Source organism: Macrotis lagotis, chromosome 8 (assembly GCF_037893015.1).
Source record: "Macrotis lagotis isolate mMagLag1 chromosome 8, bilby.v1.9.chrom.fasta, whole genome shotgun sequence".
Lineage (NCBI taxonomy): Eukaryota > Metazoa > Chordata > Mammalia > Peramelemorphia > Peramelidae > Macrotis > Macrotis lagotis.
Window position 1 is genome coordinate 137,931,091 of NC_133665.1, and position 26,211 is coordinate 137,957,301.

Consider the following 26,211-nt stretch of genomic DNA (forward strand, 5'->3'; position numbering starts at 1 on the left):
TCTTCACTTTGCTATTGCTCAGGAGGGTCTTACTCTTTGTGACCCTATTTGGATTTTTCTTGGCAAAGATGCGGAAATGGTATTCCATTTCCTTCTAATCGTTTTACAGATGTGGAAACTGAAGCAAACAGGGTAAGTGACCTTGGGTCACACTGCTAGTAAGCATCTGAGGTTAGATTTGAACTTGGGAAGCTGAGTCTTTCTGATTCCAAGTCCTGTGTCTATTCATTGTTTCACCTATTTGCCCCTCATTTTAGAAATGAGGAATTTAAGACTCAGAGTAGAAGTGATGTGTTCAAGATTACATAGCAGGCTAGAGTCACAGTCAGAATCAGTCAGAGTCATTCCCCTAAGTTCCCCTAGGGAGATGCTGCCATCTTTATTATCTATAACCAAAGTTTTTGTGATGTCAGCATCTTAACTGAAAGTGGGGGGAGGAATTTTTTTTAGGTTTTTTTTTTGCAAGGTAAATGGGGTTAAGTGGCTTGCCCAAGGTCACACAGCTAGGTAATTATTAAGTGTCTGAGATCACATTTGAACCCAGGTACTCCTGACTCCAAGGCTGGTGCTTTATCCACTATGCCACCTAGCTGCCTGGGGGGAGGAATTTGAATGAGCAGAATGTCTGCCCTGATCACCCCAGGATGGTTTACCTTTTCCTTCTTATTTCTTATCTCCCTTTCTTTTCTGGCCTCTTTTCTCACTCTTGAGATAGCATTTTAAGGGTAACTTTGTGGTCTTCTCTTCATACCTTTCTCCTTTGAACCTTTTGAAATTTCTTGGGGTGTTTCTTTAAGGTGTTTGGGATGGAAAGAACAGGAATAAGGTGGTACAGTGGGTAGAGCAGTGGTCTTGGAGTTGGGAGGAATGCAGTTTCAGACACTTGAAATTTACTAACTGTGTGACTTTGAACAAGTCACTTAACAAACCCTATTGCCTCACATTCATGATCATCTCCAATAATCTTGATCTATATCTGACCACTGGACCCAGGTGGCTCTGGAGGAGAAAGTGAGGTTGGTGACTTAGCACAACACCCCTTCACTCAAATCTAATTCATGTCCTTGTCATGGCATCCCCTCCCCGAGGTCATGGTCTTCTTTGAGAATGAAGGACAAACATCATCATTAGGGGAGGCAATAGGTAAATGGAGATTAAAGGGCAAGAGTGCATGTCCTGGCTTTGTCAATTAATTGCTATTGGACCATGGGTAAATCATTGAACTTCTAAGACTTAGTTTTCTCATCTATAAAATAATGGATTTGGATTAAGGGATTAAACAACCATCAATAATTTGTTAAATTCCTACCATATCCATGTTAGGCAATGAAAGTCCTTTGGAGCCTATACTGAGCCTGAGGGTGCCAGGTGACTGAGGGAGAAGGGTGGGACAGGTGCAGCAAAGGAGGTTAGAGCAATTTGAAGATTAGTGCTGGAGAGGGCCTTACCCAAGACTGATTCCATCCATTTTATAAAAAGTTAGACTTGCCTAAGGCCACCTGTATTGTTAAGTCATAGGATTATAGATCAGGAAGAGGACTTAGAGGTCATTTGGTCAGCAAAGGAAGATAATGAGACCTGAGTCCAAGGACACACTGGTGATGTCAGAGTAGGGATTTGAACCCAGGTACTATGCTCTTTCTCCCCAAGGCATTTCTGTTATCAACTATCTGGCTTTAAGAGGTCTTAGGAGTACTAGCAGGGTCAGTGCTGGGGGTGGCATTTGATTACTTTGGGGAGTTATTTTCTTTAGTGTGTTAGAGAGGGGGAAAAGATAAGATGATTTAATCACAATGGTAATTCTTATGTGTTTTAGGCAGTTCAGTTGTAGATTGCTGAGGGTTGCAGTAGGTGGAGCACCAGACCTAAAGTCAGAAAGACCTGAATTCAAATCCAGTCTCAGTCCCTTACAGTTGTGACCCTGGGCAAGTCACTTAATCTTGTTTGCCTCAGTTTCCTCATCTGTAAAATGAGTTAGAGAAGGAAATCGCAAGCTACTCTAGTATCTTTGTCAAGAAAATCCCAAATGAGGTCATGAAGAGTCTGACACAACCAACAAGAGTTGTAAACTTAGAATTCTAGTCTGAGCTTCCCCTGGGTCATGAAATACATGTAGAAGAAATGCCATCTTTGGAAAGGGAACAGAAACCTTTCTTACCCATTGAGGAATGGTTTGATTTGGTAAACAAGGGTCAGAGGCTTGTAGTTTAGCAAAATTAGGAGGAGAGTTAGAACAGGGCTTGTCGTGTTCACAGTGATTTTAAAATGATTCAAGTAAGCCCAAGACAAAATACATGCTTAACAGATGTTAACGCTCAGAATTTTCACCTCTAGATCAACATTTATTAAGTGCCTATTATATGCCAGCCACTATTAGGCAATTAAAGACAAAAATGTCTTTCATCTAAAGGAAAATAGATGCTATAGAACAAAGAAACAAAGTGTTAAGAATCAAAATCTGATTTTGGGAAAAACATCCATGAACCTAATTCAGGTAAGAAATTCTCCACTAGGGAGAAACAAAAATAGGCTGTTAGCTAGTCTTGATTTCTGTTTACTTCCACCACTTTGGTGCTCAGTGTATAATATAACCAGTTTTAAAACCATAAACACAATAACAAAACCAGTTCCATGGTACCCCAGATCTTCTAAAGTCTCCTCCATTTTTTTTTCATTACTCTACAAAACACAAAAATTAAATGAGTCTCCCAAGACCTATGAACAGGCTATTCTACAGACTAGGCAAGCTCTTCTGAGCTCCATGCCACTGGTACTGTGGACAGAGCTCCTATATAAAGTCTTTAGTCTGGCTTCATCCTGCCCTTATCTCCAATGACTGCCCCCACACACAGGTTGCTTTGATCTCACTAGTTTCCTGCCAAGAAAGCAACAATTCACACATTGATGTGTCTATCTAAAGGGAGGGTTTGCTAGTGGAAATCCTTAACAACACTGATGGGATTTTCTGTAAATGGTGTCAGTCCATCAATCTCTACCCTATTCCCCTTAATTCTTTTCCAGGGTTTTAGAAATCATCTGAACCCAGTCACACTCTTTCCTTGGCATTACCAAGTCCCTCCATTCTAATGATGCTTTGTATTGGTACAAAGGTCCATAGGATGAACAATTTGGTTTATATAACCTTTCTTTCCTTATAAGTTTATCCAGATACCTGTGTAATTTAAAGACTCACCAAAATACTCTGCTTACCCAAGATATCTCCTCCCCTGACTAATTTGGGAAATAAAAGTTCCCTTGCTGATGACTGGTATGGGTGAGCCATGCCAGGATTAAGGAAGTGGTCTTTTATCATAGACACAGAGCGGGATCCTCAATAATCAATACTTTAAACTTTGAGGAGGCAGATCAATCTCTGTTCATGTAATCAATAAGCATTTATTAAGTGCCTATTCTGCATTAGACACTGGAGATAGAAATTTAAAAGGGAAATAGTTCCTGCCCTCAAATAGCTTAAAATCTCAGAATATAACCTTTATCTCCTTGGGTATTCCCCAAATAGGTGCCAAATAGATATAAGGCAAATTTTTTCAGGGGACTGAGAAGAGAGAAGGACTGGAAGCTGGTGAGGAAATCAAGGAAGACCTTGTCTACATAGAAGGTCATGCTTAAATTGAGCCATAAGGGAAATCTGAGATCCTAGGAAGCAGAAGGGAGGAAGAAGAATATTGTAGGCATGGGGGACTGCCAGGACAAAGGTTTGGAGATGAGAAATGGAGTATTGTATATGAGAAACAGAGAGAAGGCCAGTTTGCCTGAATTGTACCATGCTCAAAGGGGAGTAAAGTATAAAACGTCTGAAAAGGTAGGTTGGAACTAGACAGAGAAGGATATTGAATGTCAAACAAAGGAGTTTCCATTTGATTCCAGAGGCAATAGGGAGCCAGTAGAGATATTCAAGAAGAGGAGTAACATGGTCAGACCTGTGCCTGAGGAAAATCATTTTAGTAGCTAGGTGGAGAATGAATTGGAGAGGGCCAAGGTTGGAGGCAGAGATCCCACAATTAGACTTGCTGACCTGGTGAGTGTATATGAGCCAAAAGCATGACTGGTTTCTCTCTCTCCTTTCCCCTATCCCTCCCTCTCCCTTTTCCTTCCTTCCACTCTTTCCTTACATTCTTTTCTTTCTTTTCCTCCCTTTTCCCCTCTCAGTCTCCCTCACTCTCTCCTTCCCTTTCCTCACATCTTCCTCTCTCCCTCCTGCTCCCTATCTTCTCTTCTCCATTTCCTTTCTCTCATCCTCTCTTTTCTAGGGCTTACAAACATGTTTATCTCAAGTCCTCAAAGGCCCTGCTAGGTTTAGGACACTAAACCCATCTCCATATTCTTTATAAGAATAATTGTTTTATACATTTAGAATTATTATACCAAAAATGTATTTTAAGCCAAATGGCAGAGGGAAATAGAGCATTGGACTTGGAGTCAGGAAGACGAGTTCAAATATTGCCTCAGATACTTAGTAATTCTGGGACTGGAGCAAGTCACTTGTTGCCTCTGCAAAACAGAGTCAAAAAATAGTATCTACTTCATGAGAGTGTTGTGAGGATCAAATAAGATGATATATTGCTTTGTTTGGAAAAATCGGGGGAGGGCAGCAACCTTAAGTGATCTCTCTCTCTCTCTCTCTCTCTCTCTCTCTCTCTCTCTCTCTCTATCTATCTAAATGCTAGCTGATAAAACCCATTATTGATGGATGTTTATATTTGCATCAACTGACAGGTCTTTATTAAGAATCTACAATATACCAGTCAGTGTGGGCAACAAGCAGGAAAGTTAGTTTGGCTGATGTTTGATTGCCATCCTTACAGGGGATGATGTTTAAGAAGAATGGAAAGGTAGGAAGGGGCCGGGTTGTAAAGGGCTGATGTGGCAAAAAGAGGACTTTGTAGTTGATCTTGGGCTAATGGAGCTGACTATTCCTCTTGACGGTCCATCCAACCACCACAATCACTACAAGCACTTATTATAAATGCAGGCACTGTGCTGCTCAAGTATCTTCATTTCTGAGCTAATGATTTTCCTACCAGATAATTGATCTCCCCTTAGAGAAAAACAGTTATTTTTGTGGTTTCAGCTTTTCTGGTGCTCAAAGACAAAGTAAGAAGATTCTGGGGGTTCTGACACCCCCAGTAGATTTAGGGATGCAGCCTATTTAAAAGCTGTTAGAAGTCTGGAGGTTCTCTCCATCTCCCAGTCCAACAGGATTATTCACAACAATCTGATAAAGTAGGTGACAGAAGTATTATCTCCACTTTTCAGAAAAGAAAACTGAAACCTAGGGATGGCATTTTTCCAAGGCTGAACAGAAATAAGAAATAGAAAGGGAGGGTTAAAACCCAGGTGATTTGATACTCAGTCTTGTCCTTTCCACTCTACCAAGCAGTCAAGATCTTTAATTCAATGGTTTTACTTTAATTGCTTTTTATAAAAAACTAAGAATCTTCCTACTTACTGTGAAAATTTCATTTGCTGCATGGGAGGGAAGACTGATTCCCTAAAGGAAAGCATTTGAGATCAAAGGAAGCTATCCCACAGGACCTGAAAGCATGCAGTTTTGGAGGTACCCAGCATAGGATGGGGGTTCCCACACACCACCCTCTATCACCTCAGCTGACACTCAAATGCACCTGCCCCTTTAGGCTAATATTTTCCCTCCTGGAATGTTATTTTCAGAAGCAAGGCTGCTGAGAAGGAGTCAAGGTCAGAAATGAGCATCACATCCACCATCTCTTTCTGGTTCAGGATCAAAGGATCAAAAGAACATTTTGTAGAATTTCAGAGGATTGAGATCTAGAAGAGATTCCAGAGAATATCTTGGCCTACACCCTCATTTTAGCGTGGAGAAAGCAGAGAAGGTAAATTAAGGCTTCAGCTCCTGGGCTGAGTCCATGGCACTGAGTAACCTACTAGGTCAAAGAACAAGTCCTGGTTTTAGGAAAGATTCTTTTAGGGTCTGATTAGACTTTGTCTAGACCTAAGCATTTAGGAATGATGAAGATGGGGGGGAGGGCTAATATAGAAAACAAAGCTCTGGATTTAAAATTTAAGGAAAATTATGTCTCAGACCCTGCCACCACCTTATGGTATGACCCTGGGGCAGTGTGCACCTCAGATTCCTCATCTCTTAGATGGGAGTAATAATAAAAACTTATGAGAACAAAAAGAGAAAGTTTGGGAGTTTCAAAAAATATGAGACAATATTGTCATCACTACCTATGCCTCCTTTCCCTCCCCTAACATATTGCTGGCTTGGGCAGAATCATGACTAGGGGCCTACACACTGAGCTCATGTTGCTCCTAACCTCATTTCAATGGGTGCTCTCTTAGAGGGACTGTGTGTCCTTACCCATGATGGAGACGTCATATTCAATCTGGAAGAGGGCCTCCTGGCTGCATTGTCGAAGGATGTTGAGAGCATCTGCATGGGTCAGGTTGTGAAGTGGAATACCATCCACACTGAGCAGCCTGTCTCCAATTCTCAGGGATCCCTCCCTGTGGGGAAACCAAGTCACAGAACTTTATAAGCCAAGAAAGTCAGAGCTAGAAAATATTAAAAAAAAAGAATGTCAGAACTAAGGAAGGCCCTTAAAAACAGAAAACATCAGAGCAGGAAGGGAACTTAGAACAGAGATTATCAGAGCTGGACCTTACAACAGAGAATATCAGAACTGTGAGAGACTATAGAACCCAGAATGTTAGAGCTAGGAAGGATCTTAGGACATAGTATGTGAGAGGTGGAAGGGTCTTTAAGAGTATTTATTACTGGAGTTGGGAGGGACCTTAGGATGTAAAACATGAGAACTTTAGAACACTGAATATTGGAGCTGGGAATAAATTTAAAAAATTTAAAAATTTAAAAAAAAGCTAAACCTGATGTGGTTCCATTAAAAGCTAAACCTCAAAGCTGAATGATAGGTCATTTAGATTCTCTTTGGAGGAATTATAATTTTCTCTTTCAGTAGTTTGAACAATATGGTTGATCCTAGTTCAAAGTAACTCATTAGATGTTCACTTAAAAAGAAAACAAAACAAAAATATTACTGGTTTGGAGAATGAAAAGCAAAATCATACTAGGATTTGGCCAGGTTCAGGATTCAGCCTATCACTGCTGTGAGCCGCAGACTTTGGTTCAGTCTTGGCAAGTGACTTTAAACCAGCAGAGAACTCTGTGGGGGCAGTTTTATTTTAACTGTGGCCAAGAGCTATTAATAGAGAGAGCTATTAATAAACTTATCCAGGGCCATTCTAAGAATCACTGATACAGATATCTGGACAAAGTTGAGTATGAAGAGTGCCTGAATATAACTCAGAATTCCTTGGTTGGCATGAATGCTATGGGGGCCCACAAACGTTTAAAGGGATGGAGCAATTTGATGAACTAGGAATCAGAATTTTGACTTGAAATCAGAGGACCTGGCTTTGAGTCTTGGTTTAGCTACTAACTCTCTTAGACATCCCTGCATTTCCCTCTTCCTCAGTTTCCTCCCAAGTAAAATGAGGGGGTTGGACAACTATAAAGTCTAGCTCTAAAAGTCTGCTCCTAATTCAGTCTTTTTGGTGGGACTGATCTGGGGTCCATAAGGGGAAGGTCTAGTCCATAAAAGCACTAACTTCAGACTTGTACAGTAAGGGACTATAGGAAGTTTACCACTAGTTTGTTTTTAAAGATCTCTCTTTTTTTTTTTTTTTTTAAGGTTTTTGCCAGGCAATGGGGTTAAGTGGCTTGCCCAAGGCCACACAGCTAGGTAATTATTAAGTGTCTGAGACCAGATTTGAACCCAGGTACTCCTGACTCTAGGGCCAGTGCTCTATCCACTGTGCCACCTAGCCGCCCCCTAAGATCTCTTTTAATATAAATTTAACAAACTCAAACTTTTTCAATATAGAAGGAACAAAAAGAGCTGTCTACATAAAACTGTGAGCTTCTTTTATATTCAGCTTGCTTTTTTAAAGTTGCACATTTGGGGTGGCTAGGTGGCGCAGTGGATAGAGCACTGGCCCTAGAGTCAGGAGTACCTGAGTTCAAATCCGGTCTCTGACACTTAATAATTACCTAACGGTGAGGCCTTGGGCAAGCCACTTAACCCCATTGCCTGGCAAAAACTAAAAAAAAAAAAAAGTTGTACATTTAATTTAATCAGGTGTTAACAATAATCCCACTGATTTTCCTGAATGCCCTTAGAAGTGATTCATGGGAGTGGGAGAAGGGCTATTCACAGCAGCCAACTGTCCAAATGGTCAAGAGTATTCCATTTTTGCCAAGTTATCCTATTTCTTTCTGCTGTATTATTCTGGGCTGGTTTGGAACTTTTTGTGTAATTTAAGTTTGGTTTATAGAGATATTAAAACTAAGTTTAGTAAGTGATGGACTAGGAAAACTCATCTCCAGAGGAAAGAGCATGGGATTTGGAGTCAAAAGACCTGGGTTTGAGTTGTGTCTCTGCCACCATGGCCAAGACATTTATTCTTTGTGGCCCTCCATTTACTCATCTATAGAATAATGGGATTGGACCAAATGGACTAAAACATTTCTTCCAGTTCTGAATTTCACAAGTTAGTAATTTAGTCTTTCCTTTTCCCTCTGTCCTTGAAACCTCTTGACCTTGGAGTTTCCCTCTATCCTTGTGGCCTCCCCACCTTTGTCAACTGGTGAGTTCCTATAAGGGCCTCCATTTTTGGGAGGGTCCTAGGTCAAACATCCTTCATTCCTTTCCTTCTAAACCTCTAGACTTTCCCCCATGTTGATTTCCTCTCCCAAATCAAATTTTTTTTTGGTAAGGCAATGGGGTTAAGTGATTTGCCCAAGGCCACACAACTAGGTAATTATTAAGTGTCTGAGGCTGGATTTGAACTCAGACCCTCCTGACTCCAGGGTCTGTGCTGTATTCATTGTGCCACCTAGCTGCACAGTCTCCTGTTTAACTCCCTTTTATGTGTTATCCTTCTACTTTAGAATGTAAGCACCTTGAGGGCTGGGAGTATTTTTCTTTTTGCTTGGATTTGTACTTTGGATGTTGCTTGGCACAGAATTAATTCTTAATAAATACTTATTGACTGACTATTTGATCCAACGGTCCATGATCTGTTGAGGAAGGCAGGTAATGTCAATGAATTTGGATAGGAAAAAGTTACATCATTATTTTCAATAACCTCTATCTGAAATATAGTCTTTCCTTCAATTATGATTCTAAGTAACAAGCCACAGAAGTATTAGACTTCACTGAAATGAATTCTCACTAGCAAAATAACAGATCATTCTAGAAGAAAGTCTGATAGAGAAAAAGTCACCACAGATTTGGAATAAAAAATTTGGGTGGGTTTAAATTCTGCTTTTATGTACAAAAAGCTCATAGCAGCCCTGTTTGTGGTAGCAAAGAATTGGAAATTAAGTGAATGTTCTTCAATTGGGGAATGACTTCACAAATGTGATATATGCATGTTATGGAACACTATTTATTGTTCTATTAGAAACCAGGAGAGATGGGAATTCAGGGAAGCTTGGAAGGATTTGCATGAACTGATGCTGAGTGAGATGAGCAGAACCAGAAAAACATTGTTCACACTAATAGCAACATGGGGGTGATGATCAACGTTGATGGACTCACTCATTCCATCAGTGCAGCAATCAGGCACAATTTTGGAATATCTGTGATGGAGAATAGCATCTGTATCCAGAGAAAGAATTGTGGAGTTTGAACAAAGATCAAAGTTAGATGGCAGAGTGGTCTTGGAATCAGGAGGACAGGAGTTCAAAATAAATAAATTCTTAAAAAAATAAATAAATAAATTCTGCCTTTGTCCCTAAGTACATGTGAGATATGGGTGGGTGACATTTCTCTGAACCTCAGTTTCCTTTGCCTGTACATAGAGGGCAATGGATTACTAGTTGAACTAGAAAGTTCTAACTTTAACTAGTTATGACTAGGCTATGATGATCTTACATTATTTTGGAGCAGGTAGGAGTGGTTTTAGAATGTGACATTCCCAACATACTTGTCTAAGAATCCCTACTGACAGGGAAATGAATGAAAATTATTGGCAGATGTAAAGACATAAGAGAGGCAGCTGTCCTATGGTTAAATGTCCAAACAAAGAAATGAAAACAATCTGAGGCAGCTCAAGGTCTCCATTCTCAAAGAGTTTGGTAGTGTGAAAGAAAGGGTCAATGTTTTTCTCAGTATGCACAGTAGGCAGAATTAGCATCACTTAAGGAAAAATTATAGGGAGGAAGATTTCAATCTAAGATAAGGAAGAATTTTTGAACTACAGTAAAACAGACATTAAGATATCGGGGGGGGGGGGGTGTTTTTGATTGTGATTTTTGGTTTTTGCAAAGCAAAGGGGTTAAATAACTTGCCCAAGGTCAGACAGAGATCAGGGTTCTAATCCCAACTCCACTAGTAGCTAATGGCATAATCTTAAGACAAATCACTTTTCCTTCCTGGAACTCAGTTTCCTTATCAGTAAAATGAGTTGTACAAGTTGACCTTTTATTTCTGAAATTCATTGATTTGGTGAATTGTATCTACTATGAGCCAGATTCTCAAAGTGCTTACATTTTATTGAAATCTATAATTTTTAAATAGAGCTCTTCAATCATGGAACCTGTTGACTGCCATGATAGGTAGTGAAACTCTCCTCAAAGGAAGTACTCAAAGAGAAGTGAATGGGGCATTTGTCAGGGATTCTGGGGAGGGTGGTTGGAAAAGATCATTTGAACCTTGAACAGTTCCCATCTCTGCACCTCAGTTTTCAAGATAAGAAAAGATGATTTCTATTTCAGTTCTGAAATTCAATAGCTATGAAAGCTAAGTCATTTGAGTGTGAGAAATGATGCATTTTATTCTTCTGATCAAGCTTTTTCTAAGGGAGTTGGAGTGATGGACTGCCTCATCACATTTGACTTGGAATCGAAGGAGGGGGCAGAAAAAATTGGGAGCTAATTTGGACACGGCATAATTCTTTATGCTATCTACCATTCAATAACTTTTTATATCCCAAAATAATAATCAGGACCTTAAATGGACCTTCCAGAAGTCATTCTTCTAAGTGACTATTAAAAAGCCCAGGCCTCTGGGAGAGGGAGGAGAAAAATAAGCCAACATAGACAGGATTCTTCAAAGTCATATGTGTGTACATAATTGTTTGCTATTCATTCTCAAAGAAGACCATGACATTATGGAGGTGATGTCATGAAAGGCACATGAATTGAATTTGAGTGAGGGGGAGCTGTGCTAAGACACCAGCCTTACTTTCTCCTCCAGAGCCATCTGGGTCCAGAAGCCAGATATGGATCAGGACAACTGGAGATAGACCTGGATATGAGGCAATCAGTTAAGTGACTTGCCCAAGGTCACACAGCTAGTGTCAGAGGCTAGATTTGAACTCCTGTCCTCCTGATTCCAAGACCACTCTGCCATCTAACTTTCCCTTGTGTATATAAAGTACATATCTGAACATACCTGCACCTAAAACCCACATATACAGATTGATGAGAACATACATGCATATATTTATAGATGGATAGTTGTATGTGTGTGTGTGTGTATGTGTGTGTGTGTGTGTGTGTGTGTGTGTGTGTGTGTGTGAGAGAGAGAGAGAGAGAGAGAGAGAGAGAGAGAGAGAGAGAGAGAGAGAGAGAGAGAGAGATCATAACCTAGCACTGGCACACTGGCAGGATTAGACCCTGAAAATCTATCATACCATAGGAAAGGTTCTGCCTCTACCACAGAAGTGGTCATATAAATACCACTGAAAGTTCAATTTTAAAGGACCTCTAATCTAGTCTCTTTAATTTAGAGAAGAGAAAATTAACATCTAGAAAGGTTCAGTGCCTTATAATTAATAGTGGCAGGACCAGGACTGAAACCTATGTCTCCTGACTCCAGTGCATTCCAACACCAGCATGTTGCTTCTTGGTTAACTCTTAAACTGAGTTTACAGAAGAGTTGAGGGGTTGTGGAATTGCAGGGTATCTGAAATCTAGAGAAAGCTCGAGGGATCAGGGAGGACCTAGGTCACTTTCTTAGAAAAACTGTCCTTTATCTCTGCCAGGGAGGTGAACAGCTCAGGTGCTGAACCTGCACCTCCTTCTCAAGGTAGTGGTTACCTGTCAGCTGGGCCCCCTGGCCTTACATAGGTGAATACGAGTGGTCTGGATTTGTGCCAGTCTTCATGGGCTCCCCCTGAAACACAGGCCAAGACCATCCATGAATAAAACCTCATCCATCTTCCTCCACCCTACCCCACATGTTTTCTGTTTTTTTTTTCCCATTACCATTGGAAGGTACACTTCCCACAAAGTCCAGACCTGGGCCAGTGATTGCCTACCCTGCTAAAAATCCCATTGGGATCTCTGATATTGAGGTCCCATCATCCTAAACCCTGTGGGTCAGAAAGACCACTCACAGTCTGGCAGACAGAAACCAGAGTTAGCCCTGAGCCCAGAACTCACCCAGATGTCAAGTTGCTGCTTACCTGGGGAGGGGAAGGTACTGACCTCTGAGTACAAAGCCAAAGCTATTGCCTTCTTTATACAGGGAGACCTCAATGGTCTTTGGAATAATTCCTAAGCTGTTCTCGGGGGCTGTAGGAGAAACAGAAAAGTATTCTTTTACTCCACTGGCCTCTTCTTAAGACTGCTGCCTTTGAAACAAGCGCCCTTCAAACTATGGTTGAATTGCAAAATCTTTAAGTCAGAAACAAGTTTAATCTTAGCCCCCTTTCCTACTAAACAGGATAGGAAGTAAGACCTTGAGGACTTAAGTTTCCTGTCCAGTGTTGTAAGTAAAGCTAGGCAAATAAGGATTTTTCTTCAATGTAGAGGGTACTGACACACTTGCACCAACTAATAGAAAAAATTGTTTGGTACCTTTAGCAAGAACAATGTGGTTCTCTCCCCAGAATTTGGGATATTCAAGAATATCAGTTCTACACAAGAGGACTGGTGATGCTATACCCAGATCGCTGTTATTATTCAATAGATCAATATTGTGTCTCAAGACTTGAGGTCTCTTTGTCCTCTTCCTTTTATATTAGTCCATACACATTCTGAGATGTTTTGTGCTAAGCTATGTTCTTGGAGGACTCTTGATGACCCTAGGTAAATGACTTAACCTTGAATGAATCTCAGTTTCCTCATCTGTAAAATGAAGGAGTTAGACTCAAACATCACCCTTCTAATTCTAAATTTGTGAGAATTGATTACAAATTCCGAATTTCTCTGCTTTAGCCAAGGTATGTTCATTACTCGTGTAGATAAGGGCAGAATGATCCCACTTGTATGTGTTCTCCCACCAAGTAGAACATGGTTAGCTAATTTATAGGATGAGAAGGCAAAGAATAAAGTGGGAATAATACAGAATTACAAGAAGAATGGAGGAGACTACAATGTTGGCAGAAGGAAATAAAAAGTTAAGGGCATGGGACACAGTGACCGAGTGGTGAAAATTCTAGGAATATTGCCCCAAGTCCAATAGGCACTAACCATTGTTCTGCCTAGGGACAGCTACATGGGAACAAACTCATTTTTTCCATAGATCCTTCAAGTTAGCAATATCTGGTCTACCTATGAACCTTTTCAGTGACATCAATCTGTCTAGAAGTGCAACTGAGATAGTCCTGGGTTACTGTTTCTGCAGCAGAGAGTTCCATTTTATCTCTGCTTCTCCAGAGGCTACTCTAGCATACAGTAGGTACTTAATGTTTGCTGAATGATTGACCACATCCTGGATCTTCTCTTTTTTATTTTTATTTTTTTGCAAAGCAATGGGGTTAAGTGGCTTTCCCAAGGCCACACAACTAGGTAATTAAGTGTCTGAAGTTGGATTTGAACTCAGGTCCTCCTGACTCCAGGGCTGGTGCTCTATCCACTGTGCACCTAGCCACCCCCTACCTCAGGTCTTCTCAATCTCTTAAATTACTATTTGTTGATGAAACAAAGGCAGGATGTCTTAATGATTTCAGGGCATCTTCTAACTAGAAACAGGAAGGAAGAAAGGTCAGGAATATAAGAAGCATGCAGAGGGAATGATTTTTATTAATGCATGAACAAGGCTGAAGAATAATAATAGTTAAGATTTATTTGGATATATATATATACATATATATATATATATATGTATATATATATATCCAGGCATTGGCCTAATAAAAATATTATCTCATTTGATCCTCACAACAACCCTGGAGGCAGGTACTGTTATCCCACTTTAGAGATGAGGAAATTGAGGCAGACAAAAGCTAAGTGAGTTGCTTAGGGTTATACTAGCTAGGAAGAACCCAAGACTGAGGTTTCTGACTCCATTCATGGAGGCTGTTTAACAGGTCTTCCTGACTCCAAGTCCATACCAAGTCCACACCATCCATACCAAGATAACTTGCTCATTATTCACAGCCCAGCCCAAAGGCTACCTGCCTCACTAAGCTTTCCTGATTCCCTCTTTGGCTGACTCTGAACTCAATTCTTGCTGAACATAATCTTTCCTTCATCTAAGCTGGAATCTTTTATATTCCTATGTACGTCTGTATCAGAGACAGGATTTGGACTTGGGTCTTTCTGACTCCACCCATGGAGGCTGTTTAAGGGGACCTTAGCCTTGTCAATCTAGAGCTGGACAGATCTTCAGAAGGCCAAGGGAAATCTAGTGACTTACCAAGATCAGACAGATAGAAAGTATTTCAGATAGCATCATAGATTAAGACCTGGAAAGGATCACAGAGGCTATCTAAGCCACCCCTCATTTTACAAATGAGGAAACTGAGACCTGAACAGGTTAAAGAACTTGTCCAAGGAAGTGGTCATATTTGAACTCAGATTCTCTATTGACCACACAAACACCCATATTTTAACTCTGGTTTTGCCACTGTCCACATGCTTGACTCTAACAAACATCCCAAAGCCAAGGGAGTCACCAGGAAGGTACCCACCAGCAGGGGGGAGCTCATACTCCACCTCAAGTACCACCCGCTCCCCAACATTCTTCAGCAGGCTGATGATTTCATCATGGCGCAGCTTTGTCAGGTGGATCCCATTCACGGATGTGATGTAATCCCCCACATTTAACTGGTCGCTTCTGGAAATAAAGCACAGCAACATTTGAATTATGCAAGGCCCCTCAATTAAAATCATAGCTAGCATGCTATACTGTTTCAAAATTTACTTTACTCCTGTGATCTTCTTTGATTCTCACAACAACCTGGAGTGAGGGAACTATTTGGGGTTACCATTTCACAGATGAGAAAACTGATGTTGAGTCAGGTTAAGTGACTTGGTCAGGGTCACACAGTTAGGTAGGATCCAAGTCAGGATGTAGATTGTGTTGCATGTAGATTGTTGTACATCAATAAGATAAGGCTGGGTGATCACTTGTCTAGGGTGTCAGAGAAAGCATTTTTATTCATCAAGAGGGCAAAATGTGGATTCTTTTAACTTTGAAATTCTATGATTTTGCAAAAGCACAATGGGAACCATAGATGTCTACCAATGACTTTTCTGCTTCATCAGGGGCTCATTGGTCCACAGCAACTACATAATTATGAAAGTGTGTGTGTGTGTGTGTGTGTGTGTGTGTGTGTGTGTGTGTGTGTGTGTGTGGTGTATAAGAAAGACAGAGACAGAAAGACAGACAGACAGAGATGGGAGAAAGACAGAGGGAGGGGAGAAATAGAAAATGTGGGGGTAAATGAAATAATTAACTAATGATCAGAAATTGGACATGAGTGATAGTCATTTCTATGCTCTTCTCCTAGACTCCAAGGCCTCCCTTGTCCCAGCCCCTTGTCCACTGCTCTCCTGTTGCTGTGATTTTTACCATAGTTTTAGAAGAGAATTATGAGAAACCCTGGTGGGGTTTCATCAGTCTCCCATTTGTCCTCATTTTGTGTATTTGTAGCTTTGCTTATTAGGTGACAATGTTAATTTGGTGTCCCATCTTTCCAAACCAATTTTACCCCCGTGGCTGTCATGAATTCTGGGTAAGACTAGATTAAGTGTTCAATGACCCCCAGAGCCTGCCTGGTTCAATGGAAATGCTCTGGACTAGAAGAGCCATTTCTCAATAGTTATTTGATGATTCAATCATAGAAAACTTGGGTTCTTGCTCCAGTTCTGCCATGGACTTGCTATGTGACTTGGGGCCAGGCCAGTCTTTTCTTCTAGTCTTATGTCCTCCTCTGTAAAATGGTCAGGAGGGGGACCAGATGGTTTCTAAAGTAAGGTCCAGCTTGAACATTTGATGATTCTCTGTGTAGTTTAGTATCTCAGGAGTCTGTATTGATAGTGGTCACTCTTGGGAAGATGGAAAAGATGAAGTCATCCGGATACAAAGTAATTAAATTCAAAGGGTGGAACAAGAGGATCCCTTACATTGATGGGTTAATTATTGTTTTAGGAACTCTAGGATCACCTAGAACACATTTCTTTGGATTCCACTGTGTACTTGCATACTACTAGGTAAAGAATGCCTAACATCTACATATGGAGGCAGTCTATTTCCTTGCTGGACAATTCTTAGTTCAGAAGCTTTTTCTTGTGTTGAAATATGTCTAGGGGTCCGCAGATGTTGTCTGCTCCCTCTGTCACAAGACACGCCTTCAGAGATGGATCCATGTCACATGCACCCTACCAAGGTTTCTCAGAGTTTTCTTCTAAAACTATGGTAGAAATGACAACAGCAGGGGAGCAGTGGGCAAGGGACTGGGTCATACAAGGTAGCCCATGGAGTCCAGAAGAAGAGCATAATGCTGACCAAGCCCGATTTCACCATCTTCACCACTTTGCCAAGGGATCTGACTTCTGCAAAGTTAAAGAGTTTATTTATCTTGGTGACAAAGAGAACTGGGAGCTCCCTGCAAGGCAGGATGGAGCTCTAGCTTGGCCAAGCACTCATCCACTGTTCTTGTGCTCAAATTTCAAAGGCTTAGCAGAATGTCTGGCACATGGTAAGAACTAAATAAATGTTTACTGACTTTACTAAGGGAATTTGGAAGACAATTCCTGGTCCTTAGTTTTCCCATCATAAAAAGAACTCTCTCTCTCTCTCTCTCTCTCTCTCTCTCTCTCTCTCTCTCTCTCTCTCTCTCTATTTCCCTCCCTTTCCTTTTCTCTCTCCCTCATCTGTCCATCTCTTTATCTCTGACTCTTTCTCTCTCTCTTTCCCCTCCTTTTCTCCCTCACTCTTTCCCCTCCCTTTCCTTTTTTCTCTCCCTCATTTGTCTGTCTCTCTATCTCAGTGTCTCTCTGTTTCTGTCTCTGTCTCTCTCTGTCTCTCTCTCATACACACACACACACACACACACACACACACACACACACACACACACACACACATACCTCCTTCAATCTCCCCTCTATCTCTCTTTCTGACTTTTCCCTACCCCAGACCCCTCCAAGGAGGAACAAACACAATATTATGTGCATGACTACAGAACTACCTAGGTCTAAGAAGTCTCTTCAAATATAATTTCTTCTCAAGGCAAATGGGGTTAAGTGGCTTGCCCAAGGCCACACAGCTAAGTAATTATTAAGTGTCTGAGGTTGGATTTGAACCCAGGTACTCCTGACTTCAGGGCTGGTGCTCTATCCACTGCACCACCTAGCTGCCCCTCAAATACAAATTTAACAAGATGCATAAAAGCAAACAAGAAAACAAAATCTATTCTTTTGGAGAAATTTATTTTCGAGTTATATCTCCTTGGAGTTAGGAAGACCTGTGTTCAAATTCAGCCTCAGATACTTACTAGTCTGACACTTTACTTTTTTCCATCTCAGATTCTTCTGTTCTCAAAATGAGGATGACCATTCTACTTGACTGATAGATTTGTGAGTATCAAATGAGATAACTTATGTAAAGTTCTTTGCAAGTCTTAAAGGCCTATCTAAATGTTAAGCATTATATTTCCCCTCTTGCCCAAGGAAAATATCAAAGTGTATTGAAAGAAATGTAGTCAGAAACCCTTGCTTCTAAACATCAACTCTTGTGGAATTTGGACAAGACACAGCCCTTCTAATAGCCCCAGTTTTCTCATCTGGAAAAGAATGGAGTTGACCTAGATGATCTTTAGGGTCACTTTCAGTTCTTCTGTTTTAAGATTCCTTCCAGGTCTGACATCCCATGTCCCAAGATCTTTTCCATTTCTAACATTCTATGTTCCAAGATCCAATTGCTTGCCGCCACCTCAGCGCTAACATTTTATGTTCTAAGTTCTCTTCCAAGTCTCACAATTCATGCTCAAAGATTTCTCCCATTTCTAACATTTTACATCCCATCTAGTTCTAATATTCTGTGATGTGGTAAATGATATATTGTTGAGACTTAACCCATCCTCTACCTGTCTTTTTCTTTCTGTCTCTCCCCACCTTCCTTTGATCATGCCCAATAGCAGTTGCATCCTCTTACCTGGCTGCTAGTCCACCAGGTCTCAGGTTGGAGACTCTAGGCTTCCCATCTTTGTCCGTGCCACCGGAGATGGTCAGCCCCAAGGTACTCCCCTCCTTCTTGATTAGCTCCACAATGGTGACCCCTCGGAACTCCTCTGGAAATAAAGAGGCATTAAGGTGGTGTGGGTGGAACAAATCCACTGATGAGAAAAGTTCACCACAAATAGGGATAGATTCCTGAACTGGAAAAGACCAAAAAGTCAATGGGGACAAACCATGGCCTTGTATGAAATAAGCAAAGTGGAAAGATAGCCAAGGAGAGGGGAGGGAAAGGGAATTCAATTTGTCTAAAAAGCTCATGAAATACCTAATATATGTAGGGCCTTAAACAATAGGGAAGTAAACCTTATAATATTCATGTAAGGAGTACCCCACCTTATCCATTCTTTCTCTCCAACAGATCTTCTTGGAAAAATCAAAAGAAGTCTCTCCTGGCTGAGTTCCTACTGGCAGCTATCATCATTAGCACTGCCCATATTCTAGCAACAAAGAAGGCTTAAATACATATAAACTCAAGTACTCTCATACCTCTGACCAAATATGATATGAGAAGAAGGTAGTAATGAACCAAGGGCCTCAGGAGATTGGAGGGAGAACTACTTCTCTATAAATTTCATTTGGGATCCTGACAAAAAAAAAGCCTCTCCTTCCTCAAGGCTTAATGATAATAGCTTTCATTTGCATATTGCTTCAATATTTTCAAAATGCTTTTCAGTACATTAGAAAGCCTCCTGCCTGGGTTACTGTGATGACCCCCTAGCTGCTTCTTCCAGCCTCTTCAGTCTATCCCTCATAACCTGCTGCCAGATTAATTCAATTCATTCAATATTAATTAAATGTCCTGATATCCAAGGTCTTCTACAAATTGGACCCATCTTATATTTCCAGTCTCATGGCCTTTAATTTTCCAATATGAATCCTCCACTCTTTGGCCAGGGTGGTCTCTATCATTTCTCCCATTCATTGACCATTCCTGCTTACATCTTTGCCTCTATAGAGAGCCTGGATTTACAATTAAAAGGTTTTAGCTCATATTCCAGTTCTACTATTCACTATTTAAGTGACCAGGATCAGATTGCTTAGCCTTCTGGGGGGGGGGGTCTCAATTAACTCCTCTGTAAATTGTGTTCAATGACTCAAACATCCTTTCATTTCTAAGTCCTATGATCTTCCGGCTCCCCTCTATTCTATTTTAAATCTTTCTATTTTTCTAAATACAGCTGTAGTTTCACCTCTTCTATGAAGATTTCTTTCACTACACTAATTCCCATTGATCTCTTTTATAATTCTTCCTTTACCATCCCAAATGGATATCTCATATGCTAGGATTTGATCATTCAAAGTCCATAACCATTTCCTGATTGCTGCCTGTGCATTGATTCTGCCTTCACAAAACATATCCTCAGTGACTTATATCATTCTCAGCATAGAAAACAGTAGGCAATCAATAAACACTTATAGATTGATTCCCTTGTGATATCGGAGTGGTGTAGTACAAAAAAAATTGGATTTTTGAGTTTAAGCATTTGGGTTTGAATTCTGGCTCTACCTCTTACTACTTGGGACCTTGGTCAGATCAACCCATTTGGGCTCGTTTCCTCAGTATGAAATGAGGGGATAGATGATCCTTAAGGCTACTCACAACCATAAAAATGCTGACATTTTCATTTGAATTCTTAGGATTTAGAGTTTCACAGGAGTTTAGAGAGTAGTTTATCAGGGGTTCCTGGGATCCCTAATCTCTTACAATATATAGATAGATAAGTAGGTAGGTAGGTAGGTATGTAGGTACATAGGTAGACCACATTTCAATATAGTTTCCCTTGTAAATCTATTTATTTTATTTATGCATTTATCTTGAGAAAGAGCCTACCTATAGATTTCATCAGATTGTCAAAGAAGTCCATGATTAAGGTTAAGAAGGCCTGAACTAGTTTAACTTCTTCATTAAACAATGGTCAAACTGAGGCCTAGAAAGATAAAGTGACTTGCCTAAAGTCATGTAGCTAGTTAATAGCAGACACAGGATTAAAATCAAATGCTTTGACTCAAAGCACTATACTCTTTCTGCTGCATGTGTCACTCACCATAGTAGAAAATAGAATCATCTCTATGTAGATGTGTTTCAAATCTATATATCTTATCTCAATCTATTTTCTGAATTGAAATATTGTAAAGACAGATGCCTCAACTCAAATTCACTTTGTCTAAAAAAAGAACTCAGTAAAGTGACCTCATAAACCCATCCTTCTTCCAAATTTCCCCATTTCTGTTTTGTGCTCTGGCATCTTTCCAATTTCCCAAGTTTATAACCCTGGAATCATCAGCTCAATCTTTTATCTCCAAATCTTGTCATTTCTTTATTTTTTAAAATATTTCATCTGTTTTAATCAACCAAGATCCTCCTTCTTACCCTCCTCCCCAATCCCCCTCATTCAAATGAGAACACAAGAAAAACAAAATTTATACACATCTATAATAAATCAAAACAAATATCCACTTTGGTTGTGACCAAAAACAAACAAAACCTGTCTCATTTTGCACTCTGATTCTTTCATTTCTCTGTCAAGATATGGGTAACATTTCCTTTGTCCTCTGGAATCCTGGTTGGCCCTCATGATGACAAATATGAGTATTCCATCATATTTATATACCATAAGTTGTTCATTCATTACCCAATTTATGAGTGTTAGAATTCCATTCTTCACCACCTCAAAAAAGAGGTATTCCATATCTTTATAGTTTGTTCTGCTTAGTATTAATCCTTTCCTCAATTTACCCTTAATTCACCCCCTCCTTTTCCCCTTCGCTTTATTTGTTGAGTGAATTGTATTTCCAAGCCTAATTCTTGGCGTTTTCTTCCTACTTTTGACCGGTTCAGAAGAGAATGAAATTCAAGTGTCAGTAGAAACCCCTACCTTCTCCTCCTTGTTTGTTTATGTTTTCTTGTGTACCTTCATTACATGAGATAATTTCCTTAACCATTTCCCCCTCCTCCACTTTTGGTGTATTCTTCTTCCTCTCTCTTTCTTTTTTTAAAGTTAGGACATGGCAGGACTACTCTCAGGTCATAGACTCCTTCTATGAACTCTGATATTGATATTTATCATCTCCTCCTCTTTGAATAGAAACAGTTTATTTTTCTTTAGTCCTTTATTTTTTTTTTATCGTTGCTTATCTTTCTTTGATTCTCTTTACTCCTGCATTTGAACTTTAAAATATCTCTGCAGCTCTGCTTTTTTTCACTAACAGTACTGGAATATTCTTTATTCTATTAAAAATCTTTCTATCTATGCTATTATATCAGATTTTCTGGTTGAGTTATTCTCATCTGTAATTCAATATCCTATTCTAAAATATTCTAATATTCTAAAATATTCTATTCCAAGCTTTCCACTCCTTTATATTTTGGTTGTTAAATTATGCATGATTTTGATTATACTTTCTTGGTATTTGAATTCTTTCTGATTATTTCCAGTATTTTTATTTTGACCTGATAACTCTGGTTTTCAACTGTTACATTTCTAAAAGTTTTCATTTCAAGGTTTATTTTAGGAGGTGATCTGTGGATTCTTTCCATTTTTGCTCCCCCCCCAATTCTAAGAGGTCTGGGAAATTTTTAGAGTTTTTGAAATATTATGTGTAGGCTGAATACCATTTTATGGTGTTCAGATAGTCCAAAGATCTTACATTTTTTTACCTGATTGATTTTCCAGATCAGTTGTTTTTGATATGAGTCACTGAGTTATGGAGTCACTGCTTTCTGTTTGCTTCATTCTACATTTCAAGAAGTTTGTTGCTTGGGCAAAGTTTTGTACTTCTTATACAAAATTTCTTTTTTCAATTTCCTTCCATAAGTCCCATTTTTTCCTAATTAAGTGCTCTTATTTCATTTATTAAAGCTTTTTATGACAAGAGGGATGATTTCAGAAAAATCTAGCAAGACTTACATAAACTGATGCAAAGTGAAGTGAACAGAATCAGGAGAACATTGTACACAGTAACAGTAATATTGTATGATGAAGAACTATGAATGACTTAGTTATTCTCAGCAATATAGTGATCCAAAACAATCCCAAAGGACTCATGATGAAACATACTATCCACTTTCAGAGAAAAAACTGATATCTGAATACAGACTGTAACATATTATTTTGACTCTTTCCCTTCTCTCTCTCTCTCTCTCTCTCTCTCTCTCTCTCTCTCTCTCTCTCTCTCTCTCTCTCTCTGCAATCAGAATTAAATGACTTGCCCAAAGCCACACAACTAATAAGTGTCAAGTGTCTGATACTGGATTTGAACTCAGGTCCTGCAGAGTCCAGAGCTCTGCTCTATCCACTGTGTCTCCTAGCTGCCCTGATTGGTTCATTTTCGAGATCAGTTTGGAGGAGTTTATGGATGGGAGCTGACTATAGAGCTTCCTTTTATTCTAACATTTTGGTTTCCAATCATAGCTCCATAATATATCTCACATCTTTCCTCTTTACTCCACTTACAAAGCCACTACCCTGGTTCAGGTCTCATTGACTTTCTTTTTTTTTTATTGTCTTGAGAATAATATTTATTTATTTATTTTTTATTCTCATTTTGTTAATTAATTAATTTGTTAATTAATAAAATATACTTGTTTACAAGTAAACAAAATACCCCTCCCCCCATGAATACAGATAGACTTGCTTGGGCAAAAAAGTAAAGGGGAGAGAAAAAAAATTAAAATTAAAAAAAATAATAGTAATAATTGTAGGTATGGCCAGGTGGCACAATGGACGAAGCACCAGCCCTGGAGCCACGAGCACCCGAGTCCATATTCAGCCTCGTAAACCCAGTAATCACCCAGCCATGTGACATGCAAGCCACCCGATCCCCACTGCCTTGCAAAAACCAAAAAGAAGAAAAAAAAAGACCCAAAATAAAATAAAATAGTAATGATAGTAGGGGTGGCTGGGTGGCAGACAGAGCACTGGCCCTTGAGCCAGGAGCACCTGGGTCCGAATCCAGGCCCAGACACCCAAAGATCACCCTGCTATGTGGCCCCAGGCAGGCCACCCAGCCCCACTTGCCCTGCACCCTCCCCCAAATAATAATAACAAAAAATGTGCTTCAGTCTTTGTTCCAACACCATCAACTCTGTCGTGAGTGGATCACATTCTTTATGATAAGTCCATCACAAGTTACTTCCATATTTTTCCAACATTGCCATTGCTGATCGCAACTCCCTCCTTCCTTATTTCTCCACTACCATGTACTATATTTTCTCTCTCCTTTCACTCTGACTCTGCTGTAGGGTCGCTGAGTGGTGCAGCAGACAGATCCCTGGTCCTGGGGCCAAGAAGCCCTGAGTCCCCATACCACCCCTTAGGCCCAGAATCCACCTGGCCCTGTGGTCCTGGGAAGGCCATCCAATCCCAGCCCCCTTGCAAGAAGTAAAAAAGAAAATGTGTTATATCTGACCACTCTCCCCCCATGGTCCATCCTCTCCTTTATTCACATCCCTACCCCTTCCCCTTGCTCTCCCCTCCTTCTTACTCCAGATGTCTATACCCCATTGAGTATATTTGCTGTTTCCTCTCCTAGCCATCTCTGATGAGAGCAAAGGTTCCCTCATTCCCCCTTGCCTCTCCCCTTCCATATCATTGCAATAGCTCATTGTAATAAAAAAAAAATCTTATTATGTGAAATAGCTTGGACTATTCCCCCTCTCCTTTTTCTTTCTCCCATTCCATTTCCCTTTTATTCTTATTGACTCCATTTTTACACCATATTTTATCTTCAAATTCAGCTTTCTCCTGTGCTTCAACTATAAAAGCTCCCTCTACCTGCTCTATTAACTGAGATGATTCATATGAATATTATCAGTATCATTTTTCTATACATGCAGTTCATCCTCATTAAGTCCCTCATATTTCCCCCCTCTCCTCCAATCTCCATGCTTCACCTGAGTCCTGCATCTGAAGATCAAACCTTCTGTTCAGCTCTGGCCATTCCAAAAGGAACCTTTGAAATTCCCCTGGTTCATTGAAAGTCCATCTTTTTCCCTGGAAGAGGACATTCAGCCTTCCTGGGCAGTTCATTCTTGGCTGCATTCTAAGCTCTTTTGCCTTCCAGTATATTGTATTCCAAGCCCTATGAGCTTCCAATGTAGCTGCTGCTAAGTCCTGTGTGATCCTGACTGCAGCTCCATGATATTTGAACTGTGTCCTTCTGGCTGCTTGTAATATTTTCTCTTTGACTTGGGAGTTCTGGAACTTGGCTATAACATTCCTGGGGGTTGGTTTTTTGGGGATCTCTTTCTCGGGGGATAGGTGGATTCTCTCCATTTCTATCTTGCCCTCTGCCTCTAAAATATCAGGGCCATTTTCCTGTAGTAATTATTTGAAAATGATGTCAAGGCTCTTTTCCTGATCATGGCTTTCAGGTATTCCAATAATTTTCAAATTATCTTTCCTAAGTCTGTTTTCCATATCAGTTGTTTTTTTTCAATGAGATATTTCACATTTTCTTCTAATTTTTCATTTTTTTTGGTTTTGAAGTATTGATTCCTGATTTCTGGTAAATTCATCAATCTCCCTGAATTCTATTCTTTGTCTGAAGGATTTGTTCTCCTCAGAGAGTTTTCTTATCTTTTTTCCCATCTGGTCAATTTTGCTTTTTAAAGCATTCTTCTCCTTAATAACTTTTTGAACTGTTTTATCCATTTGACCTAAGCTGTTTTTTAGCATGCTATTTTCTTCAGCATTTTTTTGGATTTCCTTGACTAAGCTGCTGACTTCATTTCCATGTTTTTCCTGCATCTCTCTCCTTTCTTTTCCCAGTTTTTCTTCCAACTGCCTCATTTGATTTTCAGTTCTTTTTGAGCTCTATCATAGCCTGAGCCCAATTTCTGTTTTTCTTGGAGTCTTTAGATGCATGAGCTTGTGCTTCCTCATCTTCAGACTGAGTATTTTGATCCTTCTTGGCCTCATTTGCAAAGTATTTCTCAATGGTCTTCCTCTTGTTTCTTTGCTTGCTCATTTTCCCAGCCTAAGCCTGTTTTTTGGGGTGCTTCCTGAGTTTTTGGGACACTCCCACAAGGGTCTCAGTGTGTGAGGTTCTGTCCTCCCTCCTGGTCTGTGAATGAACATAAGCGTCCCCCTCTGCCACGGGGCCAAGGTGGGGGGGGCCCTGTTGTTCTATGCGGGGGGCCTAGACTGGGATCAGGATCTGAATGTGGTCAGAGCCCCAGAGTCCTGTTCCAGGGGCAGAGGACAGAGCTCAGCAGTCTCTCTCTCTTCACTCCCCTCCCTCAGCTCAATGGTCTCATTGACTTTCAACCAAATTATTGCAATGACCTCTTATCTGGTCTCTCTACCTCACTTTGCCAGTCCTTCTTCCCCATAGTTGCCAAATTACTTTTTTTCTAAGACACAAATCTGCTCATGCTACTCAGAAAAACATCTTCAGGAACTCCTCTAGGATAAAACTCAGTCTGACATTTAGATGTCTTCTCAATCCAACCTCTCCCTATAACTTTCCAGTCTTATTTCCAAGTATTTCCTTTCAATCACATGCTATTCTCTGTACATCTTTATTCTTCAAGTTGTTTGCCTTTCTTTAGCTTAGTACCTGTCATACAGCATGTGCTAAGTAAGTGCTTAGTGCCTGACAACGATTTTACACAAGTTGTCTTCCATATCAGAAATGCACTCCTTTCTCCCCTATACTTCCTAAGATATACTTACTTCCTCCAAAAACCATTTCAGTTGACACTTTCTAAC

General features: G+C 40.1%; 1 protein-coding gene across 1 annotated transcript in view; it reads right to left on the reverse strand.

Moving 5' to 3' along the window:
- The window catches only part of GRIP2 (glutamate receptor interacting protein 2), a 180,648-nt gene that overhangs the window by 90,478 nt on the left and 63,959 nt on the right, over window positions 1-26,211 (reverse strand). Inside the window, exons 3-7 of the mRNA XM_074196104.1 lie at window positions 18,417-18,552; window positions 14,947-15,092; window positions 12,518-12,604; window positions 12,128-12,203; window positions 6,365-6,510 (exon numbers count right to left, since the gene is read on the reverse strand). Of these exons, the coding sequence (XP_074052205.1) occupies window positions 6,365-6,510; window positions 12,128-12,203; window positions 12,518-12,604; window positions 14,947-15,092; window positions 18,417-18,552 (591 nt within the window). The remainder of the gene's footprint in view (window positions 1-6,364; window positions 6,511-12,127; window positions 12,204-12,517; window positions 12,605-14,946; window positions 15,093-18,416; window positions 18,553-26,211) is intronic.